General features: G+C 46.7%; 3 protein-coding genes across 3 annotated transcripts; all 3 read right to left on the reverse strand.

The window, feature by feature from the left end:
- Nucleotides 1-340: 340 nt before the first annotated feature.
- On the reverse strand, nucleotides 341-1,945 carry LOC133925321 (peroxidase 66-like). Its single transcript, XM_062371249.1, has 3 exons — nucleotides 1,632-1,945; nucleotides 1,303-1,482; nucleotides 341-1,198 (listed from the first exon to the last, which is right to left on the reverse strand). The coding sequence occupies exons 1-3, from the start codon at nucleotides 1,908-1,910 to the stop codon at nucleotides 599-601; spliced, it is 1,059 nt and encodes a 352-aa protein (XP_062227233.1). The 5' UTR covers nucleotides 1,911-1,945; the 3' UTR covers nucleotides 341-598.
- Nucleotides 1,946-10,943: 8,998 nt separating this feature from the next.
- Nucleotides 10,944-12,537, reverse strand: LOC133925322 (cationic peroxidase SPC4-like). Its single transcript, XM_062371250.1, has 3 exons — nucleotides 12,185-12,537; nucleotides 11,903-12,079; nucleotides 10,944-11,803 (listed from the first exon to the last, which is right to left on the reverse strand). Exons 1-3 carry the CDS (start codon nucleotides 12,413-12,415, stop codon nucleotides 11,228-11,230), a joined length of 984 nt encoding a protein of 327 aa, XP_062227234.1. The 5' UTR covers nucleotides 12,416-12,537; the 3' UTR covers nucleotides 10,944-11,227.
- Nucleotides 12,538-14,091: 1,554 nt separating this feature from the next.
- LOC133923722 (PI-PLC X domain-containing protein At5g67130-like) lies at nucleotides 14,092-16,234 on the reverse strand. The gene is made up of 6 exons (XM_062369001.1): nucleotides 15,918-16,234; nucleotides 15,695-15,832; nucleotides 15,488-15,586; nucleotides 15,072-15,372; nucleotides 14,750-14,973; nucleotides 14,092-14,668 (listed from the first exon to the last, which is right to left on the reverse strand). The coding sequence occupies exons 1-6, from the start codon at nucleotides 16,128-16,130 to the stop codon at nucleotides 14,159-14,161; spliced, it is 1,485 nt and encodes a 494-aa protein (XP_062224985.1). The 5' UTR covers nucleotides 16,131-16,234; the 3' UTR covers nucleotides 14,092-14,158.
- Between the last annotated feature and the right edge of the window lie 343 nt (nucleotides 16,235-16,577).

A 16,577-nucleotide genomic window follows, 5' to 3' on the forward strand; every position in this document is an offset into this window, starting at 1 on the left:
GTCCAACCGAGTGGCGTCGTGGGTTGCGAGCTGCAGCTTCAGGTTGGGCCCGAGCTGCAACTGAGCGACCGCCATGCGTGCATGCTTCATAGAGCACGTGATCTCGAAATTTGCTCGTTGAGTGATGAAGCGATCGATCGGTGCACGCTAGCTCCAAAGTCAAGACCATGCATATGCATGCATGTCAGATATTGTGATGATTCCGTACTTAGCTTGTACGTACTCCTAACTAAGTACTATAAGTGCGACACGTACGTACAAGATAAAGGGGCAACTTCTTGTTGTAGCTCGTAACACATTTTTTCATTTCTTTTTCCAATGTAAAAAACACCAGGTAGAATGGTAGATTGACAACGGAATCCAAGAAGTAAGTTTTTATTATTAACAAAAAAAGGCGATCTGGATCCGATCTTATATCAAGATATTTTCTTTTAAAAAATAGATCTGATCTTATTTCAAACTAGGACATGTGATGTGGAAAAAAAAAACAGAGTAGGTGCACCTGGACAGAGTAGGTGCACGTGCCGCGCGGGCATTATTACAACACCGAACCTAATTAAAGTAACTGCTCGCAGTCCAACATTTAACGATGTCGAGCTCAAGCAGAGGCGGCAAGGCCCTCGCCGGCGGCGGCACCTGCAGCGGCCGTGTTGGGCCTGAAGCAGTTGCCTCGGACCTCGCCGACGTTTCCTTGCGGCCCCTTCAACTGGCTCATTTTGACCATGGAGGTTGAGAACTGATCGAAGAACCACCAGTGGTTGTCGGCGAAGCCCCTGACGAGCCAGTTGGTGCGGGGGTGGCTGGCCAGCCCCTGGTCGGAGTTGAGCATCACCCCCGGCCCCTTGTTCAGCGTCAGGTCAATGTAGTACATGTTGTCGAACACCTCTGGCGTGAGAAAGTCCAGGTCCCGCAGCCGGTTCGCGTCGCCGGTGGAGCAGAACCCGGCGAGGCACCTGCTGATGTCGTCCTTGGGGGTGATGGTATCGTTGCCGAAGGAGCTGCACCGCGCCTTCCCGACGGTGTGCGCGCCGGAGAGAGCGACGAGGTCGGCGGGGTCAGAGAGGCCCTTTCTGCTGAACGCGTCGAGCAGCGTGTCGACGCTGGCGGTCGGCGGCGGGAGGCTGAAGACATCGCCGTCGGAAGCAGGCGCGAAGCTGTCGAGGCGGCCCAGGGGCACCGTGAAGGCTGGGCCTCCGGCCTGCAAGCATGGACGCGCTTTGTTAATTTCCTAGTCGCGTGCAGTGCAGATCTTGGAAGAAGGCCATGCATGACTAGCTGGTAGCTAGGTAGGTACCACCGTACCAGGTTGACGGCGTCGCGGGTGGCGAGGACGAGGATGTCGGCGCAGGAGACAGTGGGCCCGCACTGGGAGTGCACCTTTGCTCGGATGTCCTCGATGAGCTGCAGCGCCCCTTGCTGCAGCCCCACGTTGGGTGCCAGCAGCCGCTCGCCATTGTCGAGCAGGTTGGACGCGTCGCACCCCTGCAGATCCATGCACAATTAATATACATGCATCGATCAGGTCAGCAGCATATAGAAGACGACGAACACGCAGAAATTAACAGAAATGATGATTAGCTAGTGCTAGATCGAACGATGAGCTGATCAATCTAAGCAGCAAACAAATTCACCTGAGGGAAGCAGTCGTGGAAAAAGATGCGGAGGAGGCCGGCGGTGAGTCGGACATCCTGGCGGATCGCGTTGTCCACGGTGGAGCGCACGATGGTCTCCAGTTGCGGGCACGAGTCCACGTAGAAATAGTGGGACAAACTTGTGTCGTTCTTCATCGCCGAAGGGCGAGGCCGAGACAGAGACCGAGGCAGCGGTGCCGCTGCCGCTGCCGCGCAGACGGCGGCGGCGACGAGCAGGCCGGTGGCCAGCACCACAGTACCCCTGCTGCTTATTGCCATCTGTTCGTTCCCCTTATCTGCTTAGCTCCCGTCCTGACATTTATAGGCAGCCAAGAAGAGCCAAGGCAATCAAGTGAGGAGCCATTCGCAGCGGAGAAAATTTGATTTTTTTTCTACTGTCGAGATTGGACTTCCACGATTTGCCTCCCCAACAAGCAACACCTCAAATTACCACTCGTTTTATTACCACTTTGATTTTTTCTTTCCTACCGTCGAGATTGGACTTCCACAATTTGCCTCCCCCAATATGTAACACTTCAAATTACCACTCCTTTTATTACCGCTTTATTATTTGTCATTATAATCTATTTTAATTAATTTTATTTTCTTTTTAACCGTGGAACCACATGAAAAGACTAAATTACCTCCTCTGGCGATTGTGGGCGGCGGAGCTTGGCTCTGGATGGTGGCGATCCAAATCGGCACTAGGGACAGTAGCCCTTTAACTTACAATAGCGAGCGGTGGTGGCCCAAATCGACGGCATTGGCGTCCGGTACGGCGTAGACAAGGCCGGGATCAGAGGCGTGTGAGCTCGCCGACTATGCGAGGGTGGAGGCCCTCATGCTGCGACTGGATCTTGAATGGGAGCAAATCGGTGTGGGAGGAGGAAAAGACAAAATGAGAAGAGGAGAGGTGGAGCACCATAGCCGATGGTGACGGCTCACTTGCGACCTACCGAAGTACGCCGGAGACGGTGGTGGGTTAGTGATCAAAAGTCACAAGCTTTGTTAGCTTGTTGAACTATGCAACTAAAAGAGAAAGTGAGGTAGAGGTGCCGTTGGGAAGGAGAAGAGTTAATTTGTTCCTTTCACAAGACTATATAGTTGAAAAAATAAAATAAATTAAAATAGGCCATAATAGGAAATAATCAAAGTGACAAAAAAACGAGTGATAATTTAAAGAATTAAATATTAAGCGTGGCAAATTATGGAAATCCAATCTTAACTGTGGCAAGATATTGACGCTGCATCACCTTCACCTTCACGTGGTTGTTTTTTATAGTTGCGCTGGTGGTGCCTTCCTTCCACCTCGTCAGTCGTGTGTGCAGGTTGGACTGTGCAGCAGATGCAAATTCCTACTGTTATCGTGATGAATTAACTCTAAAATGCTCAAAAGAACTAGCACTTATGCATAAAAATGCTTCTACTAAATACATAAATTGCTTCTAATAAATAAAAAAAATGCTTCTATGCACTTGTCCTAGGATTTGCTTAATGATGAAGTATGAGACTCTAACTATCAATCTACTTCTAGTTTAGCACCTGGTAGTTAAAAAAAAAGAAAAAAAATAGTTGTAATAACTCTGTGATGCCAATCCTAAAAGGGGGGAAAACATAAAAGTGGGAAATAAGGCATATGCCGATATTTCATAAAGTTTATCATGTTTGATATGGGAATCATCCTTAGGTTAGAAAATAATCTTTCAGATTATTCAGATATTAAAAAAATACAATTCAAATATGTTACGTTTGGAGTTTTCGAGTATGATAACTATCTCGCCCTAACTATATAAGGAGGAGGAGGATTATATCAGGGGGAGTCAATCCAAGTCGAACAAAACAACACAAATCAAACTAGTCATGTAAGACCAGAGACACCTATTGAGATCTATGATCTGCGTCATACTATGACAGATTCTTCTAATAAAGACTTCATGATCTAGAACACCAGAGAACTTACCGAGAACCTTACGAATAGATATAGACACATTCTAATTGTAATTGTCTTTTATGATAATAATCAAGACAAAAAGATATAGAGCTATTATCCTAATAGCGGTATATATAAATCTATATAAAAACTCATGTATCTATCTTTAATACGTATATTGAGATCAATAAGCATTCATGCTTTATACAAATATTTGTAACATCGACTTAACAATCGTCGACATTATCCATGCTTAGACATCTACACCTCCCTACTTCCAAAGAAAAAGTTGTACTTGTTGGTACTATTTTGTTGTAAATGTCTAATGGCAAAAAATTTGCTTTACGGCTTAAAAAATAATTGCCTCAGGTAACTACCCGAACTGCTAAACATAATGTACATACTTACCTACTTCCTAAGAAAAGTTGTACTTGTTGGTACTATCTTGCTGTGAATGTCTAATGGCAAAAAAAAGTTGCCTTACGGCTTCAAACATAATTGCCTCCGGTAACTATCCGAATTGCTAAACATAATGTACATACTTGCCTACTGACTAAGAGAGAAGTTGTACTATGCTCATGTACAGAAATGACGGTGACTACACAATTTAATTGGAGAATTGTTTGACGCTTGTCACCAATTTGCTCAAAAATACATGTACAGTTTGCACATGATTGCTTGTATGAAGTTAGATAGAATAAATATGTTAAACTGTGAAGAAAAAACATAAGAAAGATGCTACATACCTTACATGATAAGCCTGTAAGTAATGACCTTTGATGAAACAATTCTTTCAATATCCTCCATCTGTCCCAACAACATGTGATGTAAAATTGATTGTTCCACCTGCTTAAACTGAAAACCAAAACAACAGAGAAATTATTGTTAGTGCCAACAAAAGTCATAAGTGTTACAATTCTCTCTCTCACACACACATATATATATACCTAACTACAGAATTACATATCCTGTAGCCATGCCTTTCTGGCTCAATTAACCAACCGCCTAGCCCAGCCCAAAAACCTGACACGCTCCCCACTGCCCCCCGGCTCCTGAATTACTCACGATGGCACTGCCGTCTCCCACTCGAATTTCTCTAGATGGTGCATGGAACATCCCAAATCACAGCTCCCGATAGACCTCCTCCCCCCGGATTTCTCGCCATTCATTTCCTATCATGATGGGCATGTACCATCTACCTTCGCCCAAATCCCCCATGCAGAGATTAGATTCGGGAACGACAGCTTCGGCTTGGCTTGGGAGGAGGAGGAGGAGGGGAAGCTGGGGAAGGGGAAGAAGAAGCAATGCAGGCGGTGTAGTTCCAGACGCTGCTGGTGTAGGACAACGAGTACATACTCCAGCACAACCACTACGAGTGGCCGCTCCTGTAGGTATTGCTCTCTGCCAACTCGATTGTCTTGTTGTTTGGTTGAATTGATGTTATGAAGTTGACCGGCAATAACTTGTTTTTCTTGGGAGGAATCGTAGGTCAATTTCTGATGCTGCTCTTATTGCAATGCTAGGAATTGTTCTAATAGATGAGATGTATAGTCTATTTCTTGTCCGCTTGTGATGTATGCTTTCTTATCTTCAGATTCATTATGAATTGGGGAACATTTGAAATATAGAGCTGTTGAAATGTCAGGATATCCAAAATATCTAGCCATATTTTGTAGTTTTTTAAGTTGTTTTTTCCTTCGCATTTGGGTTGGCTGGACAAAGCATATACTTCACATATGTACAAGCAAATGCATGACTACTCATTATACTTCGTTTTGATTCCTTTTTACAAGATGAGTTCTTCCTGGCAATTGAAAGGGAGGGTCAAATCTTTCTCGGTATAGACCACCCAAGAGGCATGACGCTTCGATGTGAGTTTGATCACGAGGGTCGTACCTACAGTGGCGCATGTCCCAAGCTATGGTCAACCACATATGGATCCTAGACCAGCGCCATGCAATTCTTCACGTGATACATTTGTGTATGTACATGTTCTGAATAAAAAGGGGTGAGCAGCTGCCACTTCTTCAGCCCTTATGGATAGCGAGATGATGACTTCGTTCCTCCAAAGAAGCATCAAGCTTGTACTTGTCCTTGCAGTACTAGTAGTGAGATGCTACGCAAAAAAAAAAAAAAAAAACTTGTCATCGATGTTGTTGTATCTGCCAAGGTATGAGGCCTTAAAAGTTGGTGTCATTACATTTTTATTGATTTTATGGTTTTTTGAACTCTTTAGCTCCCTACTCAATCATGCACGTATTGTCCAATCAATAAACCATGCATCATGTTTACAAGACGTCCACACAAATATAATAGATATTTCACATCATCGTGCACTGTCAAATCAATTAATCATGGTGACGTGGAGAGTGGTGCTAAGCATGCCTCTCGGTCTCTCTCTCCTCTCTCCTAAGATTTTCTTCATCTCTCTCTAAGCATGGTGACGTGGAGAGTGGTGCCAAGCATGCCTCTCGGTCTCTCTCTCTTCTCTCCTAAGCTTTTCTTCGTCTCTCTCTAAGCATGGTGATGTGGAGAGTGGTATTGCTGTCTTTTATCTGTGGCCTCACCGAGTGGGCAATATTATATACGAATAAGTTCGTCTATATAACCCCTTGCATATTATGGTTGACTACTTAACTCTTGACGTACGAAACCCGTTATTTTACTCCATAAACTAGTCAATCCTGTCTATTTAACCCCTTAGAGTGGTTTCACATGGCGGTTCTGCCTCGTTGGCGCGCCACACTGGCTTCTCTGCCCTGATAGCACCTAGACCCACTTGTAAGTAATCTTGTCCTCCCTCACTAACCCTTCGTTATCCTCTGTTCGGCCAAGAGGATGAGCTCACCCATGTTGTTCCTCGTCGTGCAGCCATCCAGATCCAAGCAGCAAATCTCCACTTCTTCCGTCTCTCTAATTCCGTCTCTCCATCTCTATCTCACATTGACTGAGCATCGTAGCGGGGCCACCAATGCCGAGCGTCTAGCCACCGCCTGGAGGTCGTTGAATCGCCTCTGCTCATCCCTTCTGCTCTAAGTACACTGATCCAGCTCGAAGCAGCCGCACCATGAGGGAGGCAAAGAAAGAAATGGCGAGCAAGGCAGTCATTATCGGCAACCTCATCCACCACATCGCCTCCTCTGCCTCTCCAATTGCCTCCCCTGAAACTACACCCTTCGACAAGATGCGTGTGGCGGACGCCGCCATTGTCGCCGATCAATGCCACCTAGCGCGCCTCCGCAATCGCTTCCGCCTCTCCGCCGCCGCAGGCCACATCCCGTGCCCCAACCCCGCGGTGCCCCTGCTCCACGAGGCCATCACGCCCTACGAGGGCAAGACAACCTCCAGCGCCAGCTCCAGGCCAAGCAGACCGAGGTCGACGGGTTCAAGGAGAAGCTTGCCGTTACCACCAGCCACTGCAACGCGTGCCACCACCTATTCAAGTAAAACGGTGTCAGAGGCGCGCCGACAGTGGAGCTGTTCACCTCCTACATCGATGCACCTTTTCCACTAATGCGCATGGCGACCCTCAGCGGCTTCTCCATGTGGGTAGTAGTGGTTCCAGCGATGCTCGAATCTTAGTGGAGGTGGGAGAATGGGCGACGGAGTAGGGGGAGTCATCGTGGCTAGTGAAGGGGCTCAAATCTCGCTGGATCTGGCTGGGGGGCGACGGGCGATGCTCGGATCTAGGTCGAGCGAGGGTGACCAAATGAGGGAGTGAGGATTAGGGAAGGAGAAGTAGGTGAGTCCGGGGAGGGAGACAGAGCCTTACAAGAGGGCCTGGGTGCCACACAAGCACACCAAGCCAACGTCGTGCACCAACGAGGCAAAACCGCTCTGTGAAACCGTCATAAGAGGTTAAATAGATGGGATTGACTAGTTTAGGGGTAGAATACCTGTTTTCCTACATCAGGGGTTAAGTAATCAACCTTTAATAGTTGAGGAGTCATATAGACTTATTTGTATTATATATAGACTCTGTTTGATACAATTTTATATTCAAGGTCTTTTAAAGTCGATCAAATCTAGTTGAAACTCTGTTAAACAAACCATTCTTATCTTTCTTTCGTTTGCCTGCCGGAATTTGTCGTGATGGATCAGATCGATCGTCATGCATGTCATGTCGTCGACGCAATTTAGCATACTTGTTTTGATACACACCACCAGCTATTTCTTCTGGATCGGTGTCTCTCTGGTCGGTCACTCACGAGCTGCTTGCCGGAGGAAACCACTTTAGCATCCATGTTTCTCAGGGAAAACCACTTTGGCCTGATGCATGACCGTACGTACCTACTTGTGTGTCGTCGTCGTCGATGAGCACATGCAGCTCCTCATCATCTACTTGCACTGACTAATCCGTCCCCTTATGGTTTCAATTTTTAAAGCTCGCTCAACTACCCGCACTGACTAATCCGTTCCCTTATGGTTTCAATTTTCAAAGCTCGCTGACTCTTCTATCCGATCGCTTCATATATTATATGCATGGTCCAAAACGAAGTGATAGATGATAGTTAGCGACAAGCTCGCTTTCAGTCTAAAAAAATAGCGCCAGTTACGTCGCATCAGTGGTGTCGGCACTACATCAAGCTTTAATTTCCCAGCGACATGATATCGATGGACACTACCATTTTTTTTTAAACTTACACATTTTATGTTTGCTTTCTTTTGTGCAGAGAGTTTCTAATTGCAATGTTCCGTTAATTGGTGCTCATCTCAACACTACTATAAAACAAGTTAAAATAGCGCCCCATCACTACCTGTTAAACAGTAGCCACAACTAAAAATATATCAGTACCGATTTTTAATCTCCCCACGCGGATAATGATTGAGACATTAATAATCGGTATTGAAATGGACTATCAGTGTCGGTTTTATCGACCAACCGACACTGGTGTTTGCTATAGTATAAAGTCCACCTTGTACCCCAAGCCCAATCAAAACAAAGCCATAGCGTGCCCGAGCATAACAGCATCGACCGCCATTTTTTACCGTCCTTCCGATGGGAGCATTCAAATTTTGAAAGAGTCAAGGTGCTTTAAGGTTAGTAAGATGATATATATTTTATTTTTAGATAGATTTACCCGGTAGATTACTTTAGAGTTGATGGTTGGTGCTTGTTCCATAGTGATGAATTTTGAGATTTAATTTAGAAAAATTTATAATTTTGTCATTGTTAGATGTCTAGAGATGATGTACATTTCATTCTTAATAATTAGATTTAGTTGCTAGATTGCTCTAGGTTTAAATATAGGTGGTTGTTTCTTGGTATTGAATTTTGGAATGAGCAAGAGCTCTAATTGATATAATTTTGAGAAAGATCGTAATTTTGTCATTGTAAATGATTTAAGAGTAGATTAAAGTCACATGTAAATAGATATGGGTGCGTACATTAAAATCTAGCTCTAATTTTCTAGTACGTAGATTACATATATTTTTAAAGTCTTGAATTTAAATACTAATTCAATGAATTTTCTCTATTCATTAATCAACATAGTAGATTTAACACATTTGATAGAATAATATGTTGTAGAGATGGTACATCCACCCACGGGTTGCAATCGGACACGATAGCATTTGAAAGTCGGCTCCCCCGACCCGGCCCAAGTACCGGAAGGAGATGAGCCCTCAAATAGGGACCAACTAAGATGCGGGGTAATTCAACGAATTTATTCTAGATTTTGAAATATTTAGTGATTATAAGTTGTATGAGTTTAACTATAATGATTTGCAGATGAACTGGTCATGGATATACTATTAGATCGAATGTTTTAACTTATTTCTTGTGTAGAATGGAGGTATACAAATGCAGGATGGATGGCATCCACCATGTAGGATTCATTGACCCACATAAAATCAACCCGATAACGGTTTAAAGCATACCAAAAGAAACCGAGAACTATACATTATAGTGTATTCTAGAGCTATAATGAAGAAGTGCATATTTTTACCCTACCACTTTTGGTATGTGTTTTCTTTCATGAATGTTCTATTATTTTTTAGCAATACAACGTTAGAAAATATAACCAACTAATCTATGATGACCTATATGTAGTTTTCACTATATCCTCTGATCATCTAGCCAGACATTAGTAAGATCGTTGTCTTGGACTCACACAATAATTCAAAAAAAACCTACCAATCTATCATTGACTTGCTACAAAGGTAAAATCGATCATTTTGTTATTGCTCTTGTAATCTTTGATTTGATTGAGTATAGGTCTATTTACGATAATAATCACACACATACAGAGTGTACACACGATACATCAAGAAGAGTATTAGACACCGACCATACGCAAAAGAATGGATAGTCCGATACGACTTTCCTTGTAGGAAGCAGAGTTCGGACAACAGTTTATGTGCTTTTTATGTAATAAAATTTATGCACGGATTCACAAAAAACGCGTCGCTCTAGGTGACCGATGTTGAGGTAGGCGACATCCGATGCAGAGATAAGTGACATATATAATCATGATTAATTTTCAGGTTCGATACATATTCATAAGGATTGATTTCTTCAATTCTTGAAATTGCATCTCCTCAAGCTAGCCACAGATCAACTCTTGCCTATTGAAATTTGTCGGATTCATCAATGACCAAGTCATCAATCCAACCAACGGGTACCATAAACTTAGCTGGTCAATCTCGTTACATTCATCTAACAAGAAAAGGCAGAGTTTAGACCTTTCGATTAACAATAAATCTTAAACTTCTTATTCTTGTTGTAATAAAATTTGACATGTATGCGGTGCATATATACTGTGATGAGATTTTATGTTTTATGACTTAAATTTATATGTTCATGTGTATATATGCTACGATAAAATTTAACATCTCGTGAATTAAATTTATATATGCGTTTCTATAAATATACCAAACACTATTAACGGTAACAACCATAATTTGAAAATAGGCACAGTATTAGTGGCAACTGCCGAAATTTGAAAAGGACGGGAAAAAACTATAACCGTCGGTTGGTTTTATTCCATATATCACTGTCGGTTGGATCCATGAACCGATAATGATGCTGATTTTTTCAGTGTCGGCTCTATACCCGTATTGATAGTCACTGACTATTAGTATCGAGTAATCATAGCAATTTAATATATGCTATTGTTAGCGACTTTGTACGTCATTGATGATTAGTGTAAAGCTGATACGTTAGTCCATCCAATATTGCTGAGAAATGCAGCCTGAGCCGCTGCGAGAGACAGAGAAGCTAGCCGTATCAGCACCATGGATCCATGCAGGTGCATCCCTCGATCATCAGACAAGTGTGTTCTTCTTCTTTCTATGTTTTGAACGTACAGAGCGGCTTTTGGACCGGCTGGGCATGCATAATTGCATGCATCAAACTAAAACTAAAATCATGCGAAAGACAGTTAGAGAGACCACCCCTAAATTAATGAAAACCTGCGGGCGACATACAGATACAGTAGATAAACGATCGAGTATTACAAGGCCGGACATATAGATAGAGTAGATAGACGATCGATTATTACAGGGCCGGTGCCGATCGATGGAATTAAGCTAGCTAGTTAATTTAACAGGAAGAGATCGATCGAAAGCAACCTTCATTAGCTAGCTAGAGATAAAGATGCTAGTATACAACAAGTGAAGGAAACAGCAACCATGCATCTCTCGATGGACCGGCCGGGCTTCAGCTTCAAGCAGAGGCTGCAAAGCCATCTTCGCCGGTGCCGGCACCATCAACAGCGGTGACGCGGCCGTTGGGCCTGAAGCAGTTGCGGCGGATCTCGCCTTTGGCCCCCTTGATGCTGCCCAGCTTGATCATGGACTTGCCGAACTGGCCGAAGAAGGAGCCTTGGTCTCTGGCGAAGGAGTTGACGAAACTGCTCGTGCTGGGGTGGCCGGCCAGCCCCTGGTCGGAGGCGAGCACCCCTTGCCTGCTCCTCAGGGCAACGAAGTACCTGTTGTCGAAGGCGTCAGGTGTGATCACGTCCAGGCTCTGCTTCCCGGTTGGGCCGGCGGAGCAGTTGGCGGCGAGCTGCCTGGAGAAGTCGTCGTTCGATCTGATGAAGAAGCAGCTGGCCTTCCCGACGGTGTGGCCGCCGGAGAGCGCGACGAGGTCGGCGGGGTCAGCGAGGCCCTTACGGCTGAATATGCCAAGGAGCGTGTTGACGTCGGTGGAGGGCCCCGGGAGGATGCCTACCTCGTCGTTCGAAGCGGGCCTCAGGCTGTCGGAGCGGCCCTGGGGCATGGCGAACGATGGGCCTCCGGCCTGCATGCCATGGGTAAACAAACAAACGTTGTCGTGTAATTAGCTGGTCGTCTATGTGGCCGGCCGTATGCCAAGGCTAGAGCATGAGCATGCACGCACCAGGCTGACGGCGTCGCGGGTGGCGAGCGCGATGATGTCGGCGCAGGAGACGGTGGGACCGCAGGCGGCGTGCACCTTGGCGCGGATGTCCTCGATGAGCTGCAGCGCCCGGGGCTGCAGCGAACTATTTGGCCCAAAATCCCGCTCGCCGTCCAGAAGAATCGACGCGTCACACCCCTTTTACATATGTATGTATTTATTTAGTATAAATCAGGATAGTGTGTGTGTATATATTATTTTGTTGTGTTACTGATTAATTAATCACGATATAAGTCGATGAACCTGAGGGAGGCAGTCGTGGAAGAAGATGCGGAGGAGGCCGGCGGTTACTTGGACGTCCTGGCCGCGCGCAGCCTGCACGGCAGCGCGCACGATGCCCTCCAGCTGCGGGCACGACGCCGCGTGGAAGTCCAGGGACAGACCAGTGTCGTCCATATCCATCCGCAGAGGCATCGCTGCCGCTGCGGAGACGGCGGCGGCGAGCAGCACGACGACGGTGGCCCTTGCTGCCATCTTCCGGTCCTGCAGCTGTCTATCTATCTACTCTAGCTGCAGCTAGCTAGCGTACTGCTACTACTGAAGTGCAGTGTGTGAGTGTGTCTTCCTCGCGTCAAGAACCTGCTGCTATTTATTGCCAAAAGATGCATGCAATTCCATGTGCAACTGGCTGGGTGGCTGCACACTATATAAAGTACTAGTTGCACCGGTCCCAAATATTCTTTTATTTATTAATATTATAAAATAGGCGGCCACTTCAAAGTTTTACCAGAGTAGACCCCATTGGGCCACAGTAGCCTATCGCCGGGTCCAGTGGGCGACATTTCCAAAAATCAGCAAAATGCATGCGTTCACATGCTTTATACATTCAAAAAACCTTACAAAAAGTTATTTAAAATATGAAAAAAAATCGGTGGTGTAGAGAATGAGAAATAAAAAGAAAAAACTAGGGAATTAGAAAGGACGATGGAACTTGTCATTTTTTCCAATGTCCAAGTAACTTTTTTTATTAAATTTTGTTACCATTTTACAACACAGCATATATAAACAGTGGTCCTATGGAAAACCACAATAAATAGTATCTGGAGCAGGATGACTTTTTTTCGTGGAGTGAAATTCGTACATTTGGAGAAAGAAGCTGGATTATTAAAATTGAGGAAATGAGTGTGCACAGATCTCAAATTGAAATAGGTAGTGGATATGCTAATTAGGGCACACGAGCAGAACAACCGTGTCCAACTCTTATAGAGATTTATTCTACGTGTGTGGCAAAGCGAAGCAGTCAGAGCACGCTGTTAGGTACCCCAATCAGGGCATGTTAATTTGAATAAGAAAGCATCCACGCGGAGGGATAGCAATAAACGGGAACGTATCATCCGTGGGAACAAAACTCTAATAGTAACGGGTTAGGTTATATTCTTTACCGAACGGACAGACATACAGATACAAGGGCATAGGTCAACACAAGACAAGAACATCGAACGGACCGACAGCACCGCATGCGCAACCACTTGGTTTTTCAATTTCAATTTCTCACATGTGAGCAGGAATAGTAAATAAAATGCATGCCCACTAGGTCCACATGCATGAATCAGCCAAGCGTCGACCTCGTGGAAATTTCGCCATGCAACTAGGCCAGTGGCGGAGCTTGCACCAAAATTAAGAGGGACCAATCAAAAGATTACATACTAATCTTTATATAATTAGATGATTTATAAGGGTTTTAAAGTTATGGAGGAGCAAGCCCCCCTTGGCCTTTCCACTAAGCTCCGCCAGTGCATGCAACAGCATACATACACGCACAGGAGTAGCAACGGAGATGGAAAAATCTTACTAGTAATACAGAAGGGATCTCATCTTTGAACCGATATCGATCTTCAATTCCTAGCTTTAATTTAGCACAAGTTGGGATTGCTTAAAGCAAATGGAATCTTAAACCACACAAGTTGGGGCCTAGCTACGACACGAGCGCTTCCCTTTGTTCAAAGGTCGCGCATGCGTGCGTGCATGTGGTCGCCACAAGTGAAGGAAAAAGACGAACTGAACCGGCCAGGTGCATGCATGTCTCAGGCCATGGCCTCGACTCTATCAGATCAAACAATCCACGTCGTCAGCCGCGCAACGTGACGATATAATATAATTCACATGTGCTCAGAAGTGCTGTCCAGCTCAACTAATCCACTGTACCCATTTCCTCGATCGATTTATTTCCTTTCTTTTCTTGGCCACGACGTGAGGATGCTAGAGAATATATGTATATCAAGTTTTGAGTCCTCTTGAAGACAAGAATACTGTACTGGTTAGAAAAAGAGATCCCAGAAGCCCAAAGAAGAAGCTCCACTGTTGATACTGGGAGGGAGCAGCACTACTAGTGCCCGGCGCCCCTGAACTCCACGTCGCGGTGGCTTCATCTACCTCCTCCGCCTCTAGACTCCTGGAAGGCGCCGTCGCTGCAAGAGGAGACGGTAAACTCTTGGGAGGCGCACGCGCAGCCACCGCCGGGCGAGGAGACTGTGAACGACTTTTTTTAGGCGGAGCCGCTGGTGATGGCCCGGGAGAAGGCGAACTCTTTGGAGGCGCATCCGCCATCGGGGCAGGAGACGGTGAACTCTTGGAAGAAGGCGCCGCCGCCACTGGGGAAGGAGACGATGGCATGGAACATGTCCCGAACGGTGCGTTAGCCTTGCAGTACGCTATGTTGTCGCAGCCACAGTGGAGACGGCCGTTTGCCACGTCGGTCGCCAGGGGAGCTCCACCACCGTTGCTCCGCTGCACATTTCACATCTCCGATCCGTGGGAAACTAACTAACAGATATATCGAGCAGCATGAAGGACTGAACCAAGCCAAACCATGTAGAAATCGACGGCAATGAAGTTGGGCCAGCGCTTGGCGGAGGCGTCGTAGCAGGTCTTGAGCCTGGTGACGAGCGGCGATGAGTTGTTCCCGCAGGCCCAGCTCTGGCTGGGGTTGGTGGTGAAGAAGTTGATGAGCACCAGAGACTGCGCCGTGGAGTCCATGGGCCGAGACTCCGCGCGGTTGCGGCACTTACCCTGCACCAATCCCTCGCTCCCATCTGCACATCCAATTAATTAAGCGGGTTATTTTCTTTTGGTTAATTAGTCGCCCTTCACTGCTCGTAGCAGTCAACGCTAATTTTAATTTGGCACCCACATTGGCTTTCCACGACGTAGTTCCACTCGTGCGCGAGCCCTTCGCTCGCCTCCTTCCCCTGCTTGGACGTGAAGACCACGAGGCGCTGGTCCTGGCTGATCATGTCCTTGAGCGGCGGCCAGTCGCCGCCGTTCTTGGGCATCTTGGCCACCGGGAACCAGTACTTGGTCAGGCCGGCGGCGTTGAAGACCTTGCCCAGGGACCCTGGGGCAGTGTAGTCCTCCAGGAAGATGGTGATCACCTCCGACGGGTTTGATTCCAGGAACGCCTGGATCTCCTTGAGCACGTTCAGGGCAGGTTGCTGTTGGAGCCAGGAGTGGGACAATGTTGTATTATATATATATTTTATATTGTTCAGGCAGAAAAAAAAAAGTAGCAATGCAATGCAAGATGCATCATGCATGGGGCTTTCGTACGTAGGCAGTGAAGGTTAAGCATTTGCCGTTGAATGAGTGGCACAGCCAGACGTCGTTATTGAAGTCGTAGGTGTCCAGCATCAGGCCCCGAACGCCATTCTGCACAGCAATCTTGCACATGAGGCACCTCTCGCGGCGCGGAATGGAATCCCGATTCCCACACACGACAGCAGTTGACGACGAGCAGACGAGACAAGATTACTGCACCTTGAGCTGCGCGGTGACGGAGTCCTCCTGGTTGGGCGGCGCTATGATGGCCGACCCGGTGGGGGACTTGGTGCCCACCACGGCGAATGAGTTGTGCGTCGTCAGCCACGAGTAGTTGTTGAAAGGCAGCTCCGTCCCCTGCATCCATCAATGCCAAGTCGCACGCTCAATCACGCATTCTTCCATGGAATGGAACCGACGCATGCACTCGTATCGCACGTACGTGGGTCTTGGGGTCGACGGGCGTGGTCCGCGCGCAGGCGGCGGGTCCCGTCCCCGGCGGAGGGGTACAGCTCGTGCAGCGCAGCCCCGCGCCGCAGCCCGACGATGCGGCGCACGTCTCGCCCACCAGCGCGGCGCCAGAGGCCGCGGCGAATGAGGCTGCAATGGCCGCGCCGAGCAAAAGGAGCCTAAGGCGGCTCGTCGCCACGGCCATGGCGTCCGTTTCGTGTTGCCAAAGGGGGGGAGCACCGGTGTTCTGCCTTTACGGTACGGCGCGTCTAGTTGGGTGGCCGGCCGCGATCCGCGGCATGCATGCGCTGCGTGCCAAGAACAAGAATAGATACATACATACAAGATGAAGTAGCTAGGAATTCTACTGGTCATGTTGGTCAATAATAGACTGCCCAGCTTGCATGAGAATTCCATTCCATGCCTAGACATTTGTATGAGCGAGAGCGAGCTCAAAGCTCTAGCAATTGTATGGGAGAATTGAAGACACTAAAAAATTCCAGTATGAGATCGAGAAGATAAGAAGAAGTAGCGCTAGATTTTAAAACTAAAAGAGCTTTGGTTGGCACATACATCGATTTATGCTCCCAAGATCTCCAACCAAAGAGTGAAGAAGAGCTTTGGTTGGCATTTAATTGGAGGCTGGCATTGG

This window comes from Phragmites australis, chromosome 7 (assembly GCF_958298935.1).
Source record: "Phragmites australis chromosome 7, lpPhrAust1.1, whole genome shotgun sequence".
In the NCBI taxonomy this organism is placed as follows: domain Eukaryota; kingdom Viridiplantae; phylum Streptophyta; class Magnoliopsida; order Poales; family Poaceae; genus Phragmites; species Phragmites australis.